The 23,661-nt window shown below is 41.5% G+C and overlaps 1 protein-coding gene across 3 annotated transcripts in view; it reads right to left on the reverse strand.

Moving 5' to 3' along the window:
• Positions 1-23,661, reverse strand: part of NR6A1 (nuclear receptor subfamily 6 group A member 1) — a 225,979-nt gene that overhangs the window by 16,237 nt on the left and 186,081 nt on the right. For 2 of the 3 annotated variants that reach the window (XM_045082380.1, XM_004757343.3), the window contains 4 exons: positions 13,430-13,485; positions 4,878-5,032; positions 3,302-3,529; positions 1,714-1,968 (listed from right to left, as the gene is read on the reverse strand). In XM_045082380.1, coding sequence (XP_044938315.1) covers positions 1,714-1,968; positions 3,302-3,529; positions 4,878-5,032; positions 13,430-13,485 — 694 coding nt within the window. The remainder of the gene's footprint in view (positions 1-1,713; positions 1,969-3,301; positions 3,530-4,877; positions 5,033-13,429; positions 13,486-23,661) is intronic. The other variant, XM_045082381.1, reaches the window with a different exon arrangement.

The following is a 23,661-nucleotide window of genomic DNA, read 5'->3' on the forward strand; positions in this document are numbered from 1 at the left end:
TCTGCAAAATCAGAGAGCTCTGTTTACAGGACAAAGTGTCACATGGGTTCAAAACTCTGTCATTTACAGATTATCCTGAAGCCAGTAAGCATCACTGAAGAGGAAATATTAGAAAACCAGGGCAGAGTGTCAGCACCCAGACTCCTCCCTCCCTCATTGTGCAAAGGGCCCTGACGGTCTTGGAACTTTACTTTCAGCCTCAGCCTAACACTTAGCCTGTCTTTATTCCATGACATTTGGGTGACAAAGGAAAGGCACTCTGGTCCTGCATAGAGAAGTATGGGGGTATCTCTTCAGCCCTCTTTATTGGTGTTCTGGAATCTGATGACTTCCATTTTTAAAAACTGTTCAGTAAAGGTTAATTATTGAAATGTCTATATAAATGTGATTTAAGGGGCACCTGGGTGGCTCAGTGGCTTAAAGCCTCTGCCTTCGGCTCAGGTCATGATCTCAGGGTCCTGGGATCGAGCCCCACATCGGGCTCTCTGCTCGGCAGGGAGCCTGCTTCCTCCTCTCTCTCTCTCTGCCTGCTCTCTGCCTGCTTGTGATCTCTGTCAAATAAATAAATAAAATCTTTTTTAAAAAAAATAAATAAATAAATGTGATTTAAGCTTTATTTTTTCACATGATAAACTAATAAGCCAGAAAAGTTAAATCAACAGATCACCTGTCCTGATTTTGGGGACTCACTGTGTGCTCTAGGACTTCAAAGTGAGTAAGTAAAAGATCTGTGCTAGACAGGGAGATTAGGATCCTGCCCAGATAGTATGAGAAGTTATGCCAGAAAACAATGAAGACGCCTGGGTGGCTCAGTTGGTTAAGCAGCTGCCTTCGGCTCAGGTCATGATCCCAGCGTCCTGGGATCGAGTCCCACATCGGGCTCCTTGCTCCGCGGGGAGCCTGCTTCTCCCTCTGACTTTGCCTTCCACTGTGTCTGCCTGTGCTCGTTCTCGCTCTCTCTCATAAATAAATAAAATCTTTAAAAAAAAAAAAAAAAAAAAACAATGAAGAGAGTGGCTCGGTTCCTTAGCCTCACTGCATCTCAGATGCAGTTAGAGCCTAAACTTCGACATTAGGCAGGCATGGGTTCGAATTCAGGCTCTGGGTTCAAATCCAAAACATTAAAGGGCAGGTCTCTTTGAACTTCAGTTTTTTAATCCATAAAATAGGCATAACAATGCCTATAATGCTAGAGGCTGTGAGAAAAGAATAAGACAGTAATATCAAATACCAAGCCCAGTGCCTGGCATGTAACAGGTAACACAGTGACTTTTAGATCTTATTCTTGAATTGTAAACTACAGCTCAGAGCCCCTCACTTTACAGATGAAGTTTAGAGTTCAGATTTTTGTTCTCCCCAGATATATTCTCTTACCTGAGTAATCCGGATGTGATAAAAAAAAAAAAAAAAACCAAAATAATAATAATAGTGTAGCGCTCTGCTAAGGCTTGCTGCCCAGTATCATTTATTTTGCACAATTACCTTGTTGCAGAGGTACTGGTATTATCCCATTTTATAAATTCAGAAGGTAGGAATCAGAGACTTGACTATGGTTACAAAGCTAGTCAGAGGCAGAGTAAGGATTCGAAGCCAGGCCCGTTTGTGGCATTAATTCCTATCCTCTGGAGTGTCAGTGAGGGCACTCCGTCCCCACCCTCCAGGATGACAGTGGTTTGGTTGCTTGGGACTTCCTCCCCAACCAACAGCCCTTACCTGTGTAGTTCTTCATCAGAGGGTGAGTACTTGGCAGTGACATCAGCCAGCTCCCCAAAGATCTGTTTGCTATAAACGGTGAGAGAGGACAGCAGGATTAATTCCTGCCAGGTAGAGCTCAGGAGGCACGTGTAATCCTTGATTGAGAGCTCGCAGAAGAAAGGCAGTTTCTTGATCCAGGCAATCTGCCTAAAGAGTAGCTCATCGGCCAGGCGGCAAAGCAGGGCAAACAGCTCTGCCTGAGTCACAGCGTACCTGGGGGGAGGGACAGTGGAAAATCACTTCCAGTGGCCAGAGAGGGAGGATGGGGGCACAGGGAAAGGGTACTCCTAAGAGTAAAAAGGGTCTCCGGCAGTGGGTTCCTTGCCCTTGATCATGGGTCTCCAGCTCCATTCAATTGAGTCTAATGATAAAGGGGCAAGACTGGGGCCAGCAGCAAGCTCAGGGCTTAAGAGGTGGGTTTGGTGAGAAAAGGTTGAAGAAAGGGAAAGGAAGCTTGGAAATCTGTGCAATTATTAGGGAATATGACTTTTAATGTTAACATTTCAACATCCCACTAATGTTCCATGTGTTAGAGAAAATTCCATCGCTTCTGCATTACTTTTGGCTACGAGAGCTCCAGCAGGGCGAATCTGGTGCCCACCCAGCACAGGGGCTGGCACAGAAATGCGCCCAAGGTCATAGGGCTGAAAGAGAAGAGAAAACACGTTTAGCTTTCCCTGCTCTCAGTGCACCCCCTGGTGGAGAGACTTCAGAAACTAAAGTTGCTCAGTCCTTGAAAGCTACCCCTGCATGGAAGGAGCAGGGCATTTCTCATCTCTGCGCTGGATGAGAGAGGGTCCCAGTTTTCTTCTTCTCAAGGCCCCTGGCATGACTCGTCTCCATATCCCCACGCCCAGGTTTATAAAGATTTTGTGTGGCCTTCTTGTAAGCAGATCTTTGAATTTCCTCTTCTGATACTGGAGACTAGCTTGAGAAATCTCAGGATACGTCCTACGAGGTCTGAATTGATAACAAACAGCCTGTGCCTCAGGCCCAAAGAGTAATGGGTGCAGCAACTGACGGGCCTAGAGGCTGAGCGAGCATCGACTCAGGCAGAGCTGACCGGGGAACAAGAGTACTCCTTCCCCCCACTCAGGTCTGTACACGGCGCACATGGCACCAGCGCACATGGTACCTTGGCTGGGGATGCAGACAGTCGGCACACAGGTAGTGCCTTGAATGGCTTGTTCAGGAGCCTAGACTTGATGTGTAATTATTCCCAGAATTACAGCTCAACTCTGGCTCTGAGCCAGAGAAGCACTCAGGCCACCTCAGGGCCTGGCTTACCTAGGCCCAAGCAGAAACAAAAGTCCTTTAATCCCAATTCCCTAAGGATTCAGAAACAGCCCCAACTCTGAAAAAAGATGCTCAAGAGAAAAACAAGGGACTGCTGACTTCAAAAATAAATACAGATTTGTCCTCTGAGGCAAGTCACTACTCATTACCCCTGACTCATTTCAGAGCCTATGGGATTAGCAGCCAGGGATGAAGGCGGGTGAGGGGTAGGGGTCATTGTGAAGTTTCAAGGGCTAAACGGGGCACTCACCCATCTTCAATCAACATGGGCGTGCCCAGCGGCTCCAGGTCCTCGGCTGACACCAGCTGGTGAATCAGACTGTATGACTGGGGATCCAGGCTGCGAGCTTGTGGGGGCAGGAGTGGCGAGTGGGCAGAATAGCTAAGAAGGTGCGGTATGTATTGATAGTGTGGAGGCACAGACATCCCCATGTACTGCTCCCTGAACGCCATGAATCCATTTAGTTCCACAGACCTACTGAGGAGAAAAGTCTTATGTCAAGCAGAACCGTGGCAGGTCTACTGTCTGCTCGAGGTGGCTAGGGAGTTTTTTGGCCATGCAGTCTGTCTTCCTCAGGGACATAATTAATGATTACATGCATGTCTCCCCCACTAGACAGGGACTCTTTGCAGGAGTGTATATGTGTGACTTATCACTGGACACCCAGGACCTGGCAAAATAGGTACTGAATAAAGAGTGGTTGAATAAATTCTTTGTATAGGTGTCACGTTTAAAGAGATTTTAATGGATACTCACAAACTATGACCCACAAAGGTGGGGGTATGTATATATTTTTTACTGCTAGGAAAACTAAGGCATAGACAGGCTAAAGGCCTTGCCAGGCCATAAAACAAATGCAGCACCTAGCAAGGAATCTGACATGGAATCTGGCAAAGAATGTGGCACGAACTTTCCTAAACATTTAAAGGAAGGAACACCAAATGAATAAAAGTTACAACAGAATAACCAAGAGAGAGGCAGATTCTTATCTTCTTCTCTTTCCTGGGGAAATCTAACCACTCTGTCACCTAAAACAAAAATCCTCACCTAAAATCTAAAATCCTATATGCATTTGCTGTAACAGGGGTTGACAAACTGTAGCCTATGGCCCATTTGGTAAATAAAGTTTAATGGAACACAGCCACAATCATTTATATAGTCTCTAGCTGCTTTTGCTCTGTAATGATAGGGCTGAGTAGCTGAGACCCAGACTGTGTGGCCCGCAAAGCCTAAAATATTTATTTTCTGGACTTTATAGAAAAAGTTTATCAATCCATTTCCTATAAGAAAGAGTTCTGTAAAAAAGGAAATCTATCCTGGTAGTTGATGGCTACATTTTTTATACGTAGCAACTAACTTAAGATAATATTCTTGAACCAAGAGTCTCCAAATTAGCATTCCATGATAGCAGCAAATTTAATTAGCTTAAAAATTTTCAGTTTCTTAAAACTTACAAAGTGAAAATCTTCACTCTTGCTGAGACAGAGAAATGAGAACTTAATTCAATATTGTCAATGCGGTTTGTTTTATTTCCGTGATCAATGTGAGAGAAGAGCTACATTTAAAATGGTATTCTGCTAGGTAAAGAACGTCTGGGCACAGGCGGCAGCAATATCACTTTATTAGCCTGCAGAAGAGAATGCTGACATTTTTCAAGGTCTTTAACAAAAAGTAGGCTGTGAAATGCTGCTCTGTGTCATCCCGGCCCCTCCCCAAAAGACAGAGCTGGCTGAGACAGACTGGCAGGAATACCTAGCCCAGAGTTTCCCTGTGGGTCTACTCTTTGGGTGGTCCTAGATGATACTGGGTTTGCCTTAAAGCTCACCTGGAGGACAGTGTGGAGCCTGGTGAGGGCTGGTTGCTCTCTGAAGCCCTGTTCCCAGGGGAACTGTGGTCGCTGTCACCATGGTTGCTCCAGTGATTGGCTTCTTCCTCAAATTCCTGCCCAGACATGATCCTTTCGATCTCTTCCTCCGATATCTTTGATAAGGAATTGATACATGTTAGATTGGGTGCTTGGGATAGCCTTTGTTCCTCCTTAAGGACCAAGAATTCATTTAAACGTCATAAGGATTCCCAGAACTCTCTAGAGAGATACCCAGATTCCCTCCCCTCCATCTCCATACTCCAGGGCTTCTCACTCATCTTAGGACAGCTCAGTTGCTTGCTTCCCAGCACCGTGGCTCACTATGGCCTTCCTCTTGTCCGTTTACCCTCCTCTGAAGCCACAAAGCCACCACGTTCTTCAACACTCTTTGAGTCTATTCTTTCCTACCCCTGAAACACTACTCTTCAAGAACAAACTCCTGCGTGCCTTTTAAGACCCAGTTCAAATGTCACCTTCTTTGTGAATCCTTCTATACTACCTTAGACAAAATTTTAGGTCCCTCCTCTATCCCCTTCTAATTCTGTGTATTCTGAGATGAACAGAATAGCACAATAGTTACGAGGATGAATTCTAGAGTCAGACCACCTTTGTTCCAATATAGTTTCTGCTACTTTCTAGTGGTACAAGTCATTAAATTATTTGAACTTGAATTCAAAATCTGAACAAAAATTATCCATGTCATAGAGAAAATAATAGTATCTGTCTCATGGGATTGTTGTGAGGATTAAATTAGTTAATACATCATCACATGGTTAGAAAAGGGCTTAACACATAGCAACCAGTGTGGAAGGTTGACAATGTTATCTTCATCATCACTGCTGTTTTTTTTTTTTTTAAAGATTTTATTTATTTATTTGACAGAGAGAGATCACAAGTAGGCAGAGAGGCAGGAAGAGAGAGAGAGAGAGAGGAGGAAGCAGGCTCCCCGCTGAGCAGAGAGCCCGATGCGGGACTCGATCCCAGGACCCAGAGATCGTGACCTGAGACGAAGGCAGCGGCTCAACCCACTGAGCCACCCAGGCGCCCATCACAGCTGTTTTTTTATAGCACTTATGGCAATGCATCATAAAAATACTCTCTATCAGACCTAAAGCTATAATAAAACCCAGAAGAAAGTACTCAAAGAATGCACATTGGATAAATAAACAAATGTTCACTTATTAAGTACTGTCCATGAAACTTCACAAGGATTTTTCAGGATGAGAAAGACATTCCCAAGCCTAAAGTGTAAGTAAGAAGAAATTTTAGCTTAGACAAGTGAATTGACTTGCCCAAGAGCACAATGTGTGCCTGCATCTCAGGAGGAGTTTAAGGAAGAGGCCAAAGTACCCAAGTATTCAGTCCACGGCTCCTGCTACTATACCGTAAAGGGAGTGAATAAATACATCTTCTATAAAGTGTTTAACTCCGAGTTGAAGCCTAACTGCTAAACTCAGCACGGGATGAGAGTGAATAGGAAGGAAAGAGGGCCAGATAAATTTTTATTTCTTGCTCCTATAGAAAGCCTGGGAGGACCTTTTCTTTCAAGTCCATCTGACTCAAACCTACATAACTCTTTGTTCTAGCAGCCTGTGAGGAAACCTTGAGCTACTCTGATCATCATCAATACAGGAGGCATCTAGAACTGGAAGCCAGCCAGCACACAGGACTTGAGAGGGAAAACATGAAACATTTAACTGGTACAGAAGTTGAGCGATTTGTCTTAAACTTAGATTGTATACTGAATTACGGGTAGTCTTTGTTTTGTCAATAACATGTAACAAAACAAACAAACCTTTTCTTTTAGGGATCTTTAGAACACTGAAATCTCAGATGTTATAAGACATGTAAAGACAAAAGACGCCATCAAACTACAAGACATCTACAGAGACCCTGACTGAAGCAGCCTCAGTAATGGTAGTGAGAGCAGTTCCAGAGCTTGGAGGTCATGCAAGCACTTGAGCTGGGTGAAAAGAAGCGGTCCTAATAAATCAGATTATTCCAGCTGGGAGCCAAAGTTGGACTGCATCTGTTCCTCCCTATGGGTCCCACAGGACGCTGGGCAATCACTGTTAAATTAAGGGGATAGAACATATCAGGAGGGCTTATATCTAGGTTCAGATCTCATCTGTCATTTTCTAACTGGGTGCATACTGCTGGCACGTCACTCAAGTTCTCTGAGCCTTAGTTCCCTCCCCTATAAAATGAAGCTAGTGCCACCTACTGAGTAGTTTGGGCTCCCTCTTAGGGTACAGAACTGAATCAGTCAGACTTGAGAGGCTAATCTAAGATAAAGTGATGAAGTGCACAACAGGTACTCAATACATCGTAATTTTATCCCTGATTTTTAATTATAATTAAACATAGTTAAGAACTTGGGAGATTGGGGTGCCTGGGTGGCTCAGTGGGTTAAAGCCTCTGCCTTCGGCTCAGGTCATGATCCCAGGGTCCTGGGATCGAGCCCCGCATCGGGCTTTCTGCTCTACAGGGAGCCTGCTTCCTCCTCTCTCTCTGCCTGCCTCTCTGCCTACCTGTGATCTCTGTCTGTCAAATGAATAAATAAAATCTTAAAAAAAAAAAACAAAACTTGGGAGATCACAGCTCTTTCTTCCTAACACTCCCTAAAAAGTAAGGAAAAAAGGGAAAATTATATGCTCAGTATCAGAAAGTCAAATGCAATGACATATGAAATCAGTTTCTCTGAGCATCAGCTCCCTCCATTCTAGAAAGAGCAGAAAGTCTAGAGACGTAAGCGCCTAAAGATCCCTACCACAGTGGGAGAAGAGTACTCAAAAGACACTGAGTAATGAATGCTGAGAAGATTTTTCGTTGAGGAAACACTTAAGAATTCTTTCCAATAGATAAACACTACATCTAAATATAAAAAGAATGACTACAAATAAAGGCTATACATGAAAAGTCTACACGAACATCATACTCAATGAAAAACTAAAAGTTTTTTCTCTAGGATCAGGATCAAGGCAAAAATGCCCATTTTCACCATTTCTCTTTAACACAGTACTAAAGTTCCAGCCATTGCAATTAGATATGTAAAAGAAATAAAAAGCATCTAAATCAGAAAGAAGTAAATTATCTCAGTTCACAGATGACATGATCTTATAAATAGAAAACCAAAAAAACTGTTAGAACAAAAGAATTCAGCAAAGTTTCAGGATACAAAATCAACACCAAAAAATCAGCTGCATTTTTATATAGTAACAGTGGACCTGGAAAGGAAATTAAGAAAACAATCTCAGTTACAATAGTATCAAAAAGAATAAGATACTTAGGAATAATCCTAACTAAAAGGATGAAAAGACTTTAACAGTGCTGAAAAAAATTAAAGGCATACTGGGGTGCCTGGGTGGCTCAGTCATTAAATGTCTGCCTTTGGCTCAGGTCATGATTCTGGGGTCCTGGGATCAAGCCCCATATTGGGCTCCCTGCTTGGCAGGAACCCTTGCTTCTCCATCTCCCACTACCCCTGCTTGTGGTTGCTTGTCTCGTTATGTCTTTCTCTATCAAATAAATAAATAAAATCTTCAAAAAAAAAAAGAAAAAAGAAATTCATAGATTAAAAGACAATTATTGTTAAAATATCCATACTATCCAACGTGATCTACAGATTCAATACGATCCCTATCAATATTCCAACAGCATTTTTGGCAGAGATAGAAAAACAAAATCCCAAAATTCATATGGAAATCCAAAGAACCCCAAATAGCCAAAACAGTCCAGACAAAGAACAAAAAGCTAGAGGTCTTACACTTTCTGGTTTCAAAACATATTAAAAGTTATAGTAACCAAAAGAGCATGGCACTGGCATGAGGACAGGCCTATAGATCAATGGAACAGAATAGAGAGACCCCAAATAAACCCACGTATATATAGTCAAAGCTGCCAAGACTACGTAAGAATAGTGTCTTCAACTAGCAGTACTGGGAAAACTAGATATTCATATACAAAAGAAGGAAATTAGATTCTGGTCTTATACTTCATACAAAAATCAACTCAAAATGGGTTAAAGACTTAAATATAAGACCTGAAACTATCAAAGTCCTAAAGGAAAACATAGAGAAAAAGCTTCTTGACATTGGCCTTAGCAATGATTTCTTCAATATGATATTCAAAGTACAGGCAATAAAAGCAAAAATTGACAAATGGAATTACATCAAACTAAAAAGCTTCTGCAAAGCAAACAATCACAAAGTCAACAGGAACGTACAGAATGAGAGGAAGTATTTGCAAACCATTTATCTGATAAAGGCTAATATCCAAGAGATATCGGGAATTCCAACAACTCAACAGCAAAACCCCCAAATAACCTTATTTAAAAATGCAGCACCTGGGTGTCTCAGTGGATTAAGTGTCTGCCTTTGGCTCAGGTCATGATCCCCAGGGTCCTGGGACAGAGCCCTGCATCAGCCTCCCTGCTCAGTGGGTAGCCTGGTTCTTCTGTATCCCTCTGACTGCCACTGCCCCTGCTTGTGGTTTGCCTCTCACTCTCTCTCTCTCTGTCTGCCAAATAAATAAATGTAGGGTGTCTGGGTGTCTCAGTCATTAAGCATCTGCCTTCGGCTCAGATCGTGATCCCAAAGTTCTGGGACCGAGTCCCCCGTCAGGCTCCCTGCTCAGTGGGAAGCTCGCTTCTCCCTCCCCCACTCCCTCCCCATTTGTGTTCCCTCTCTTGCTGTGTTCTCTCCTCTGTCAAATAAATAAATAAGATCTTTAAAAGTAAATAAATAACATTAAAAAAAATTGAAATGGGCAAAAGGGACACTTGGGGGGTTTAGTCAGTTAAACGTCTGCCTTCGGCTCAGGTCATGATCCCAGTGTCCTGGGACTGAGTCACGCGTCAGGCTCCCTGCTCAGTCAGGAGACTTTCTCCCTCTGCCTGCCGTTCCCCCTGCTTGTGCTCCCTCAACCCCTCTCTCCCTGACACATAAATAAAATCTTTAAAAAAATAAATAAAAACGGGCAAAAGATTTGAATAGACATAAAAAAAATACCTTCTCCAAAGACATGTAAACAGCACAACCAACATGTATATGTACAGATGCTCAATATCACTAATCAGAAAAATGCAAATCAAAACCATAATGAGGTAGTGCCTCACAACTACCCAGAATACCATTGTCAGAAAATAAGAAATACCAGAGAAGATACAGAAAATTGGAACCCTTATGCACTGCTGGGTGGGAATGTAAAATGATAAGGCCACTACGGAAAACAGTATAGAGGTTTCTCAAAAAATTAAAAATAAAACTACCATATGACCCAGTAATCCCCCCTTCTGAGTATTTACCCAAAAGAACTGAAATCAGGATCTCTAAGAGATATCTGCCCTCCTACATTTACTGCAGTATTATTTATAATGGCCAAGAGATGGAAACAATTTTTTTTTTTAAAGATTTTATTTATTTATTTGACAGACAGAGATCACAAATAGGCAGAGAGGCAGGCAGAGAGAGAGGAAGGGAAGCAGGCTCCCTGCTGAGCAGAGAGCCCGATACGGGGCTCGATCCCAAGACCGAGATCATGATCCAAGCCGAAGGCAGAGGCTTTAACCCACTGAGGCACACACGCGCCCCAGAAACAAATTTTTAAAATATTTTATTTATTTATTTGACAGAGAGAGAGAGAGAGAGAGAGAGAGAGATATCACAAGTAGGCAGAGAGGCAGGCCTAACCCACTGAACCACCCAGGCGCCCCAGAGATGGAAACAACTTAAATATCTGTTGATGGATTAATGGATAAACAAAACATGTATATAAATACAACAGAATATTTAGCCTTAGAAATCCTAGCATATGCTACAATGTGGATGAAGCTTAAGGATATTATGCTAAGTGAAGGAAGTCACAGAAAAACGAATACTGCATGATTCCACTTACATGAGGTATCAAAAGTAGTCAAACTCTTAGAAAGAGGAAGTAGAATGGTGGCTGCCAGGGACAGGGAGAAGGGCAAATAAGGAGTTGTTGTTCAATGGGTATACAGTTTCGGGGCGCCTGGGTGGCTCAGTGGGTTAAGCCACTGCCTTCGGCTCAGGTCATGATCTCAGGGTCCTGGGATCGAGCCCCGCATCGGGCTCTCTGTTCAGCGGGGAGTCTGCTTCCCCTCTCTCTCTGCCTGCCTCTGCCTACTTGTGATCTCTGTCTGTCAAATAAATAAATAAAATCTAAAAAAAAAATGAGTATACAGTTCCAGTCATAAGATGAAAAGGCTGTAGAGATCTACTGTATAAATGTACGTATAGCAAATAATACTGCGCCATATATTTAATTTGTTAAGGAGATAAGATCTCATGTTATATGTTTTTTACCACACACACCCAAAAGAACACATATGGGTACAGACCATAATAAACTAATTTTTATTATAACATGAATAAAAATGTTTATTTATTTATTTATTAAAAATATTTTATTTACTTGACAGATCACAAGTAGGCAGAGAGACAGGCAGAGAGGAGGAAGCAGGCTCCCCAACTGAGCAGAGAACCCAATGTGGGGTTCGATCCCAGGACCGCGGGATCATGACCTGAGCCGAAGGCAGAGGCTTTAACTCACTGAGCCACCCAGGTGCCCCAAAATGTTTGATTTAAAAAAAAAAAAAAAGACATGAATACAGCACATGCCCACAGCCCGACTGAGTGCATATATGTGCTAGGAACTGTCCCATATTTCATTGGCATATGTCTCAAAATACCTACAAATTCCTGTCTTTCTCTCATTCCCTCACATTCAACTGGATAAATCCTATTAATTTTTCCTATTACATCTCTCCTGAATCTATTCTCTCCCCTTCAAACTGTACTACCATTGCCCTTCTTAAAACCACTATCTGTATCTCTTAGCTGGACTGCTGTAAAATCTTTGAACTGCTTTTTCCTCTGCTTCCAGTTTCATGGACATTTACCCAGCTCCTCAGAAACCACTTCTATTGCTAGAATGATCTTTCTTTTTTATTTTTATTTATTTGACAGAGATAGAAAAAGAGAGCAAAAGCAGGGGGAGCGGCAGAGGAAGAAGGAGAAGCAGACTCCCAACTGAGCTAGGAGCCCAATGCGAAACTGGATCCCAGGATCCTTGGATCATGACCTGAGCCGAAGGCAGATTGCTTAACTGACTGGGCCACCCAGGTGCCCCTTTCTTTTTTAATTGTAATTTTATAATTTCTTTTTTAAAAGATTTATTTGTTTTAGAGAAAGAGAGCATGTGCATGGGGGCAGAGGGAAAGGGAGAGAGAAAATCTTCCACAGAAACCCTTCTGAAAAAGGAGCCTGATGTGGGCCTTGATCCCACAACCCTGAGTTCATGACCTGAGCTCATGGGTGAGTCACTCAACCATTGAGCCACCCAGGTGCCTCTAGAATGATTTTTTAAAAATGCAAATCTGACCATGTCTCTCTCTGCTTAAAAGCTTTTAGTAGTTGCCTCTTGGTCTAGAGCAACAATCCCCGAGGCATGGTCCTGCTCACTGGTGTGCTGAGGGATTCACTTGTTGGGTCATGAACAGATCCAATTTTCTACCTTCATGAAGTTCTTCTGCTGGCAAGTGAGAACAAGTTGGTGTAGGCTGGCCCTACAAAGAATTTACCTAAGAAGCTATAATCAAAAGGCCATTCTTTAGAGAACAGATTCCACACTAAAGGAATCTGCCTTCTCTTCTGCCGCTCCACTATATGTGCCCAGTGCTCCAGCCCAACTCCATCAACTTCCTGTGAGTCCTTAAAGATTCATCTTGTGGTCTTTTTACTGTCTGTTCTGTCTAGCAGTAATAGAAGATATTTGGCTCCACAACCCTTCCCAGCATAGCTAATTCCTCCTTTTCCTTCAAGACTTGGTTCAAACTTTACCTCTTCTATGAAGGCTTCCCTAAATGTCTTCAGTTCCCAACCATGTTCCAATTAAAAAACAAAAAACAAACAAACAAAAAAGAAAGTCCCTCCTTTCTGTACTCTTTGGGCATCCTCTGTTACCATTCACTATATTCGGATGTCTAGTCACACATCTGTCTCTCCCACTAGACTGAGTTCACAGTACAAAGGACCTTCACACAGTAAGTACTATTTAAATATCGGTGGGATAGAATGGTTATTATTAATCCTATTCTACAAGTAAGGCAATGAACTTCCCGCTGATGTATCTTTAGAGACATTGAACAGCAAAGTAGTCTTACTTATTTCTGCCAGGCTAAGTTATCAACAACCTTGAGTGACTGACATAAAAAATCCTCTGGATGGTTTAGAATCAGAATTAGATTCATTTCCTATGAAATCCTTGGGAAGGGTTGAAGGAATCGCAAGAAGAGCTTTCATCATTATGTTGCATATTTAAGATCTTCAAAGCACTTTCATAACCAGGCTCTAAAAACCATTTTACAGTAATGAAAGCAAGATGGCTCCCCCCATCAGGAGATGAGAGGATCAAGGTAAGTAGCTACAGGAACATCGAAAGCACTGGGCTTCCAGAACAGGTCACAAGGACTGAGGCCTAGAACTCACCTGGACGGGCCCAATGCTCTTATTTCGGCCTCCAGGCATGCCATCTTCTCTGATTGCTGGAAGGAAACATAAGTCAAGACAGTCAAAAGCATACCCACAGAAATCTAAGCACAGAAAGAGAACTTACTTGGCCAAAAGCACAAGGTAGTAATTGGTGAAATCAAGATTAAAACAGAGGTCTTTCTGGACCCAAAGTACATACACTTTGCATTATTGTAGGCTACCTCATAAGCAACAGATTCTTCTGGGCCCCCAAGGCAATGGACACATACTGCACACCTGCATACATTTAAAATGCTCAGCAAAGGTGACGGCGTTATTAATAGTCCTGTGCACAGTTATGAACATCTCACCAGGATGATGCATCTGAAGGCTTCAGTAAATTCAAAGAGAGGAAGAGAAAGAACACTTCCATTTTTATTATATTTTATTTTTTTAAGATTTTATTTATTTGTCAGAGAAAGAGGGAGCACAAGCAGGGGGAGCAGCACACAGAGCAAGCAGAGGGAGAAGCAGGCTCCCTGCTTGTGGGACTTGATCCCAGGACCCTGGGATCGTGATCTGAGCTAACAGCAGATGCTCAACCAACTGAGCCACCCAGGCGCTCAGAATATTTCCATTGTTAAAGAAAGTTTTTTGGGGGGCACCTGGGTGGCTCAGTGGGTTAAAGCCTCTGCCTTCGGCTCAAGTCATGATCCTAGGGTCTTGGGATTGAGCCCCGCATCGGGCTCTCTGCTCAGCAGGGAGCCTGCTTCCTCCTCTCTCTCTCTGCCTACCTGTCTATAAATTAAAAAATAAAATCTTTAAAAAAAAAGAGTTTGAGTCTAATTTTTAGGATGAGGAGAACAGATTTTTTAAAAATTAACCAACATTTTGATCTGACTGGTTTCTCCCTACAAAAGCAGTCAATAAAGGGGTCCCTGGATGGCTCAGTTGCTTGAGCATCAGACTCTTGGTTTTGGCTCAGGTCATGATCTCGGGCCCTGTGTAGGGCTGTGCATTGGGTGTGGAGTTTGCTTGGGATTCTCTCTCTCCCTCTGCCCTATGTCCCCACCCAACGTGTGTGTGTGTGTGTGTGTGTGTGCGTGGAGAGTAGCAAGAGATGGAACTTGGAAGTTGAAGAGGCCAACTGGGACCAGATCAGAGATAGCCTTTAATGTCAGGGTAAGAGTATGAACTTCAGCAGAAGCAGCTGAGGGTAAGATGGAATGCAGAGGATGTGGTCAGGTCGGCATTTCTGAAAAATCTTTGTGATGGCTGCTGTGGAGGCTAGCTTGGAGGAGGCAATGTGGGAACAACAGAAGATAAGCAAACAGCATCATATGACAGTAGCTCTGCTATATATACATATACATATATAACTAATACACCTTCTTCCAAAAAAATTAACATGAAGAATCTAGAAAGTCCTTGGGGGCAGGATTGAGGGTTCTAAGCATAACGCTCAGTTCCCGTGGTAACTGAAAGTCTAAGAGGAAGTTCATTTTCCTTACACATTTCAGAATTAGACAAGCTTGTCTAAATCCCATTTTGGGGGCACCTCTGTGGCTCAGTCTGTGAAGCGTCTGCCTTCAGTTCAGGTCATGATCCCAGGGTCCTGGAATCAAATCCCACACAGGTTCCCTGCTCAGTGGGGAACTTACCCCTAACCCCACTAGTGTGCATTCTCTCACAAAAAATAAATACATTAAAAAAATCTTTTAAAAGCAAATAAATCTAGTTTTTGCCTGGTCTGTGTAACTACAGGCAAATTTCTTCACCTCAGTTTCTTGAAGAATAAAATGGGGCTACTGGACCCTATCTTATAGGTTTTACTGGGAATTACATATAAAATAACATAGCTAAATCAACAAGCATAGTGCCTGACACATAAACTAGGAATTCAGTAACTAATCCTTCCCTCTAACCAGCCTCTTTTCTATGTACACAGTAATTAAAAAAACCAAGGTTCTATTCCCAGCTTTGAGGGAGACTTAACGTCTTCATCTGTGAAATGGAGATAACATAGTCTTCTTTACAAGGCTGCTGTGAATTCGGAGTGGGAAACATTTACAGCTTATATTAGAATCAGATGCATACTGGTTTTTGTCTGGAGATCTCTTTCAACCTAACTGCAAGCTCTAAAAATCCTTAAAATTCCCTCTCTGCTGTTGTAGAGTCAATGATAGACTTTAGACACTTCTATACCAATACTGAGTTTTCTATGTCTTTGCCTCAGCTCACAGGTGCAGAATAAAGATCTATCCAACACTGAATACATTTTACTTGATATCTCACTCTCACTGTATTGGAGGTGAGGAAGGAACTTAACAGGTTTTTCTTTTCTTTTTTTTTAAGGGCCACAAATCTTAAAGATTTACAACTTACCAATTTTTTGTTCTGATATTTAAAAGCTCATGTTATCTCTCAACCCTCCCACCCCTTGGACTAAGGAAACTCACATATGATGGACACGTACTGTGTTTTAGGTACCATCTTGTATAAAACAAACCCATGAGGGAAGTGACAGTATAACTCCCATTGAACGAATGAATATAAGGCTCATAAGAATGAACTATTTTGTTTACAGTAACAGAAACTAAACAGCAGAATCAGAGTTGGACTCCAGACTATTAGATTAAGACCAGGCTTCTTGGGGCGCCTGGGTGGCTCAGTGGGTTAAGCCGCTGCTTTCGGCTCAGGTCGTGATCTCAGGGTCCTGGGATCGAGCCCCGCATCGGGCTCTCTGCTCAGCAGGGAGCCTGCTTCCTCCTCTCTCTCTGCCTGCCTCTCTGCCTGCTTGTGATCTCTGTCTGTCAAATAAATAAATAAAATCTTTAAAAAAAAAAAAAAAAAAAAAGACCAGGCTTCTTTCCACAACTACTTTTCCCCATAGTATGTCTATATACCACGGCTGCATAAACTCTTAATTACACTACCCTTAAAAAAAAATACACTGATTTTCCAGCCACTGAGGTGGTAAAAAATTCCCTTTGAAAATTAACTTTGATTTTCTTAAAATTTGATTTAAAGAAGAATATAGGGGCACTTGGATGGCTCGGTTGGGTGTCTGCCTTCAACTCAGGTCAGGATCCCTGAGTCCCAGGATCAAGCCCCACATCGAGCTCCCTGCTTGGTGGGGCATCTGCTTCTCCCTCTGCCCCTCCTCTGGCTCGGGCTCACTCTCTTTTGCTCTCTCTCTAATAAATAAAATCTTAAAAAAAATATATATAAAGAAATAAAAAACAGTACTGGTTTAGTCAAAGATGGGAAAATCTGTCAGGATGGCATGAAACTGTCTGAAGTGTGGGAAATAATACAATGTGTCACAACGCCCCTGTCAAAACAAAAACTTGGATCACAGTTTAAAGCTTATAATGTATTCACATATATGGTATCACATTTGATTCCTGGAAGGTCTACATTATTATTATCCTATGTAGTATAGAGATGAAAAAGCCTGAAGCTCAGAGAGGTAAAGGGACTTGTTCAAGACCATTCAGGGAAAAACTGACAGAGTGGGGAATTTTAGCTTAGGTTTATATGTATTTTCTTAACTACTACTTCTGTAGCAGTTTCTGTATCTTAGCTATTTCTAACTTTTCTTAACTCTGATTCTATATGCTATACTGGTCTAAGAACAAGTTTCTCAACAGGGCTGAAAATCTTTCTGATAGTGAACTGATCTAGAAAAAAAACAAAAACAAAAACAAAGGGCTTCTGGGTATAAGATCACAGGATTGGTTTTGCTGTATCTCTTATCCAGGTCTGAGTGGCAGCAGCTATAGCTCTTCTACCTGCTTAAAAGAAGTACAAATACTTTTTCTGCTGTAGAACTCATGTATCTACCATTTCTCACTTAGGCTTAGGCGGCCGAACCAAACCCCAAAATGGAAAGGAGTAAGATATAAAACTAACTGTATCAAAGTTCTGCTCAAAATGCATTGGTGACTCCCTTTGGTCTTTGGGGTCAACCCCAGCTCTCTAGCCTATCATTCAAGACACTCCAATGATCTGGTTTTTCTGGGGTTCCCCATCTTCATCTCTGCACACGTTGTTGCCTGTACCAGAAGGTGGGGAAGTCTGGCAACACCACCTTATCCAAGTGAATCACCAAGTGATTCAAGTCAACGTGACCAATAGCAGGGCAAAGCTATACCATGCACTCTTGATAGAATGCACAAAAGGACCCAACACCGTCGTTGTGGCATTCTCGGAAAAATGCATAACTTGAATGTACTGGGAGCAAACTGACAAGACCAAGTTAAGGAATATTCTACTTGTTTTCTTTGAAATTAACAACTATTCAAGCCAAAAAAAAAAAAAAAAAAAGGATGAGGAATCATTTCATATTAAAGGAGATCGAAAAGACATAAAAGCTAAATGTAATGCATGACCCTGGACTGGCTTCTGGATCACAAAAAATACACTGCTATAAGGACACTGAAATAACTGGTGAAATTTGAATAAGGTTTGTTAATTAGATTACAGTTTATGCCATGTTAAAGTTCCTGTTTTTGACAATAGTACTGTGGTTATGTTAGAAAGCAAAGAGGAATGAGGTCTTTAACTTCCTCCCAAACAGTTAAGAAAATACAGATAAACACACACACTTTGCTCTCACCTTCTATTCCCCTCCCTCCTTTTCTCTCTCTCTCTCATGCTTGGAGAGAGCAAGAAGCTTTTTTTTAAAAAGCTCTTAAGGGATGCCTGGCTGGTTCAGTCAGAGGAGCGTACAAGTCTTCATCTTGGGGTTATGACTTCTAGGCCCACACTGAGTGCAGAAATTACTTAGAAATACATACATACATACATACATACATACATACTTATTTAAGCTTGTAAGGAGCATGAACTTCTATGCCTTCAAGATTCTGCTCAAATATTCTCTGCTTGGGACTTCTTGGTGCTCAATTTGAATCCTGGTACAAGTCGGGCAATGCTACAGAGTTATTCTCACGATGCCATTCTATAAACGTCAACCCCTTCAAAGAAGTTTTCCTTAACCTTTTTACTTTTTAACGAGTTAACTAGTAAGTTATGAGAGAGTTAGTTTAAATTTTCTCAAATAATTTTTTTCCACATTAATTTCTGCACTGAATAAATTCCCTCGTGAGGTTCAATGTAACTTCCTCTTGCCTCAGATGAAATTAACAGTATTTCCCCCATTCTGCTTCATGCTCTGCCCCCCCCCCCCCACTAGAGTAAATCCACCAAGTCAGAAAGCATCTTACCTAACTTGGTTAACTGGTGAAGGATAGGAGGAACGTGGGACTTGGCATAGCCCTTGAGGGCCACACTCACTAATAATGGGGGGGAACAGAAAAGGAAATAGACAAAGATAGCTCAAGGTACTTAGGGCTATGGCAGAGGGCAAAAGGGGCTATGGAAGTCCAGGAGGGTCAGCTTTCTGGTTGAAGGGTGGTGTCAGAGAAAGCTGATTAGAGGATGTTACAAAGAAAAGCTGAGCCCCCAAAGGAAAGTGTATATAACCAAGTAAAGAGGAGGGGGTAACTCATTCCAGGAAGACGGAACCACATGTGCAAAGCCCCCCAAACATGAAACATCATTGAGTTTTTGGAGACTTAGGATGGACTGTGCATTGCATGGGGGGCAGCAAAGGGAGAAGGGATGAAGCGACTGATGCCAGAGTCAGAGGGGCTTTGAAAAATCATTCTGAGGAGCCAGTATTCACCCTGAAGGCTGCAAGATGGGTGAGCAGTTGGTGTCTGGGGGGTAATGGGGTAGTAGTGAAGATGGACAGATGGAACTCAGCCTCTACTCACCACCCTTATTTAAATTTCCCTCAAAAAAAAAAAAAAATAAATTTCCCTCAATGTCTTGCTAACTAATTTCCTGACTAGTTACATTCCAGATATGAAGATGTATCTCTGGCTGGAGACAAGGGACAAGAGAAGGCTGACTTACACATGTCAGCTGAAAAATTTTTAAACATTTAAAAAAGTTTTGAGGTATGTTTAGACTTACAGAAGAGTTTGCAAAAAAAAAAAAAAAATAGTACAACGAATTCCTATATACTCTACACCCAGCTTCCCCATCAGTTAACATTTTACATAACCCACAGACTATTCGTCAAAACTAAGAAATTAACTTTAGCATAATAATACTGATCAAAGTATAAACTTAATATTCAGATTTCTCCACTGATGTCCTCTTCTGTTCCAGAATCCAATCCTGGATTCAATAATGCATATGGTTGTCATGTCTCCATAGTTTCCTTTAGTCTTTCCTTGTCTTTTGTGACCCTGACACTTTTGAGAATATTCTGCATAATGTCAGTTATTTTAGGGGTACCTGAGTAGCTCAGTTGGTTAAGTGTCTGCCTTAGTCTCAAGTCATGATCCCAGGGTCCGGGGATTGAGCCCCATATGAGGCACCCTAGGGAGCCTACCTCTTCCTCTCACTATCCCTGCTTGTGTGCGTGTGTATGTGCTCTCTATCAAATGTAGTCTTTTGAAAAAAAAAAAAAAAAGTGTCAGTTATTTTGAAGAATGTCTTTCAATTTCGGTTTGCCTGTTTCCTCATGAGTAGATTGGGAATGAATCCATCCCTGTGTGTCTATGTGTCCTTACCGTTATCCTATCAGGGGACATATGACACTGGTGATATGACTTTGCTTGCTTGGCTAAAGTGGTATCTGTCAGAATTCTCTACTGAAAGTTATTATTTTTCCCTTTGTAATTACTAAATATTCTGGGGCTATGCAAATAGTTTAAAACTATGCTATCTTATTTTAGCATCCATAAGTCAATCCTGCCTACAGCAATTGTTACTGTTTTTTTTAAATGGTGATTTTCTATTTCCCTCATGCCTTCTATAAACTTATAATTTTTTTATGAGAAAGAACTGTCACTCCTCTATTTATTCAGTTAGTTCTATCAGTATGAACTCATGGATATTTTATTCTTTGGGTTATAAACAAATACATAGTTATTTTGTTGCTCAAGTTTTTCCAACTTTGGCTACTGGAAGTGCTTTTAGGTTGACCTCTCTGACCTTTTGATAATCCTTTAAAAAAAAAATACAGCACATTCTAACTTTCTGGCATCAGAAAAACACTCTAGGCCCCTCTTATATTTTCCCTGCCTCAATGCTTAAATCAACCCCTTCTCCAAAGAGTCCTTATTCCTTTTACTGATATTTGGAAACCAAGATCTGGTTTTTCTAAATCTTTTTCCCTAAACTTGAGTACATACTGATGCTTCCAATCGAGCATCAGAGGTTTCAGCTCAGCCTTCCCCTTTCCTGATTTATAACTTTTTTCTCTGATGTGAGAAACCTAACTCTCATCATCAGTATATTCACTTGTTTGTTCAGCTCTAGTATACAAATAAAGTAGTGACAGAATTCCCAACCCATAACCTTGAGAGAAATACATTTACAAACTAGAGAGCTTTGTTTGTATACAGTTTTTTGTCTTCAGCCCTACAGTGTACAGTATATAGTTAAAACACTATTTCCCAAGGACAGATCCTTTCTCCCCCATTCCCTTGAGTGTAGCTATGTGATTCATTGATCACAGTCTACATTCTGCCTTTTCCAGATATACTGGTTGCTTTTAAGCAAATTTATATACGGTAAAATTCACTTCTTTAGTGGTATAATTCTATAGGCTTTGACAAATGCATAAAATTATGCCAAACGCTACAGTTCCATTTGGGACAGTTCCACCAATCCCAAAAATATTCCAGTGGCAACTGTAATTTGAATTCTGCTTTCTCAGCACCAACCAGGAGGTGGCAGGAGTTTCTCTCCGAGAGGCAGCCTTCTCAAGGCACCTAAGCCTCTTGTAATGCATGAAAATGGACACAGAAGGCAGTTAGTTCCCACCCCTCACACTCCACGTGTCATCTTCTCCTGGCTATGGCTACAGGAATTTAAGAAGTTAAGCTTCTTCTTCCCTGAAGTAGGAGAGTTTGGTTAGAAGCCCCAGAATCTCACACTCCAACTGAATAAGGAGGATGAATCATCAGAGAGTAGTCAAGAAGGCACCCCATAAAGGTGCTTTGATAAAATACGGTTAAAACAACAAAGCAAGACGAGAAAATGAGACCAAGACCAAATCAGATGAAAGTGGGTAGATGCCCACAGACCATCTCTTCAGGCATTACCTATTTGGTACTGGTGGGAAAGAGTGGGGAAGGGAGAGGACTTCCACGCAAAGGAAAAAACCTGAGCACTGGCAGGATAATGCAAAGCAGGCTTGAGGCACAGGAAGAAAGTTCCAGACAGAAGAGGAGATTAGAAATATAGGACAAAGCTGTTAAGCTTTTAAATGCTCTATTATAGGTATTTATCATCCAGTGAACACAGGGCATTCCATCATGCAAGTAGCTATGCCATTTGATAGACATGTTGTCCGTGTGGATAGTTAGATACAAGCTCTGCTTGATTAATAAACAAACTACAACTAATAATTATTATCAACATAATCACCACTAACCTATATACTGGTAAGTCATTTTATCCCTCCCAAAACTGCATCTATAAACTGAGGGTAATATTTTTTTAAAGATTTTTAGGGGTGCCTGGGTGGCTCAGTCGTTAAGTGACTGCCTTCGGCTCAGATCATGATCCCCGGATCCTGCGATTGAGCCCCGCATAAGGCTCCCTGCTCAGGGGAAGCCTGCTTCTCCCTCTTCCACTCCCCATGCTTGTGTCCCTCTCTAACTATCCATCAAATAAATAAAGTCTTTAAAAAAAAAAAAGGCAACTCTTAAAAAAAAAAGGAAAAAAAAGAAAAAGATTTTATTTTTAAGTTATCTCTACACCCAGCTTAGGGCTTGAACTCATGACCCCAAGATCAAGAACTGCAATGTTCTGCCAACTGAGTCAGCCAGGTGCCCCTAAATGGAAGGTTATATTTAATAATAGGTCTGTGCATATTCAATGGCATAATGGATGAAAAGTGTATAAGAGTTTTCTAATATAAATAGTAATCAATAAATATTAGGGTTATAAATAAATTATAAATGACCTAAATTCATCTTAATGCCCTTCTACATCTTTCTTACCTTTCTTCATAATGAGCAAATTTTCAAAAGATCCTTCTTATCCCACATATAGTAAAAAAAAAGTCTGAAGAATATCTGATAGTCTGCATTTATTAATGTGACAAATCCAACTTGGATAGTTTGCTAAATCTAACTCCTACCCCTATACACTACTAATATGAACCCCCTAGTACCTTCCTGAGTAGATATATGTTGTCATATTTAATCCTCTAGAGAACTCTGAAAAGGTTAAGTATTACCACACTATTTTAAAGGTAAGATAATTGAGCATTAGAGACATAAAGCAAACTGCCAAAGGTCACAGAGCAGTCTGTCACCAACCTCTGCCTCCATTCTTTCTATAAACTATACTGTACTACTCTCCACTCTCCGTGAAAATACTGAGTTTCTGACATTGGCCCTTTTCTCTTCTGTATCCAAGTTCTCTCTAGGTGATTTCTACTCGCTAACAAAATTTTACCATCTGATTGCGAACAGTTCCACAAACATCTACTTCAAGGCAGGACTTTTCACTTCAGTTCCAGTCCTACATACCCAAATTCCTCGATGGACATTGTATGTGTCCTCCTTAGATACTTCAAACAATGCACTGCCAAGGCCAACATTTTGTCCCACCCTGCTTTTTTAGCCTGGTAGGGTTTTTTTTTTTGGCTGTTTGTTTGTTTGTTTTTTCGTTTTTTTCCTGGTGGGGCCATTACTATTATTCCAAATCTGCAACTTCAACTTCTGATGCTGCCCAATACCCAGTATGTTACCAACTCCTATCAGGTAAGCTTCCCCACATCTCCCCATCTGTGCCATGACTTTTCCTGCGCCTCCCTCAGATTCTTCACACCTTTCTTCTGGACTCTTGCTCTCGGAAAGCTTCCCAATAAATCCCAAACTCTTCACCAACCTGGTTGCAGATTTCTGGGCACGCCTAGCCTCTTGAGTATGCCATGACTGTAGCAAGCAGAACGATACCACATTCAGGTGACATACTGCCTTTTTGTTTCTTCATCTAAAATCCCCACTTCCTGTCATTATGCTTTGAAAGAAGAACTAGTGGAGTATATTAATCCAAGTTAGGACTTGGTTGTTAATTGGGGTCTTGCCAATTGGAGCCTGTGAATTCATTCTCACAGAATCTGTAACATCTCACCCAGTCTTTCTCCCCACCTAGTCTGGGAAATCCCTGTAGGCAGAAACTGTGTCAAATGTGTTTTGGGGTTATGAGTA

The sequence above is a fragment of the Mustela putorius genome, unplaced genomic scaffold (assembly GCF_011764305.1).
Source record: "Mustela putorius furo isolate JIRA1106 unplaced genomic scaffold, ASM1176430v1.1 tig00000596_pilon_pilon_pilon, whole genome shotgun sequence".
NCBI lineage: Eukaryota > Metazoa > Chordata > Mammalia > Carnivora > Mustelidae > Mustela > Mustela putorius.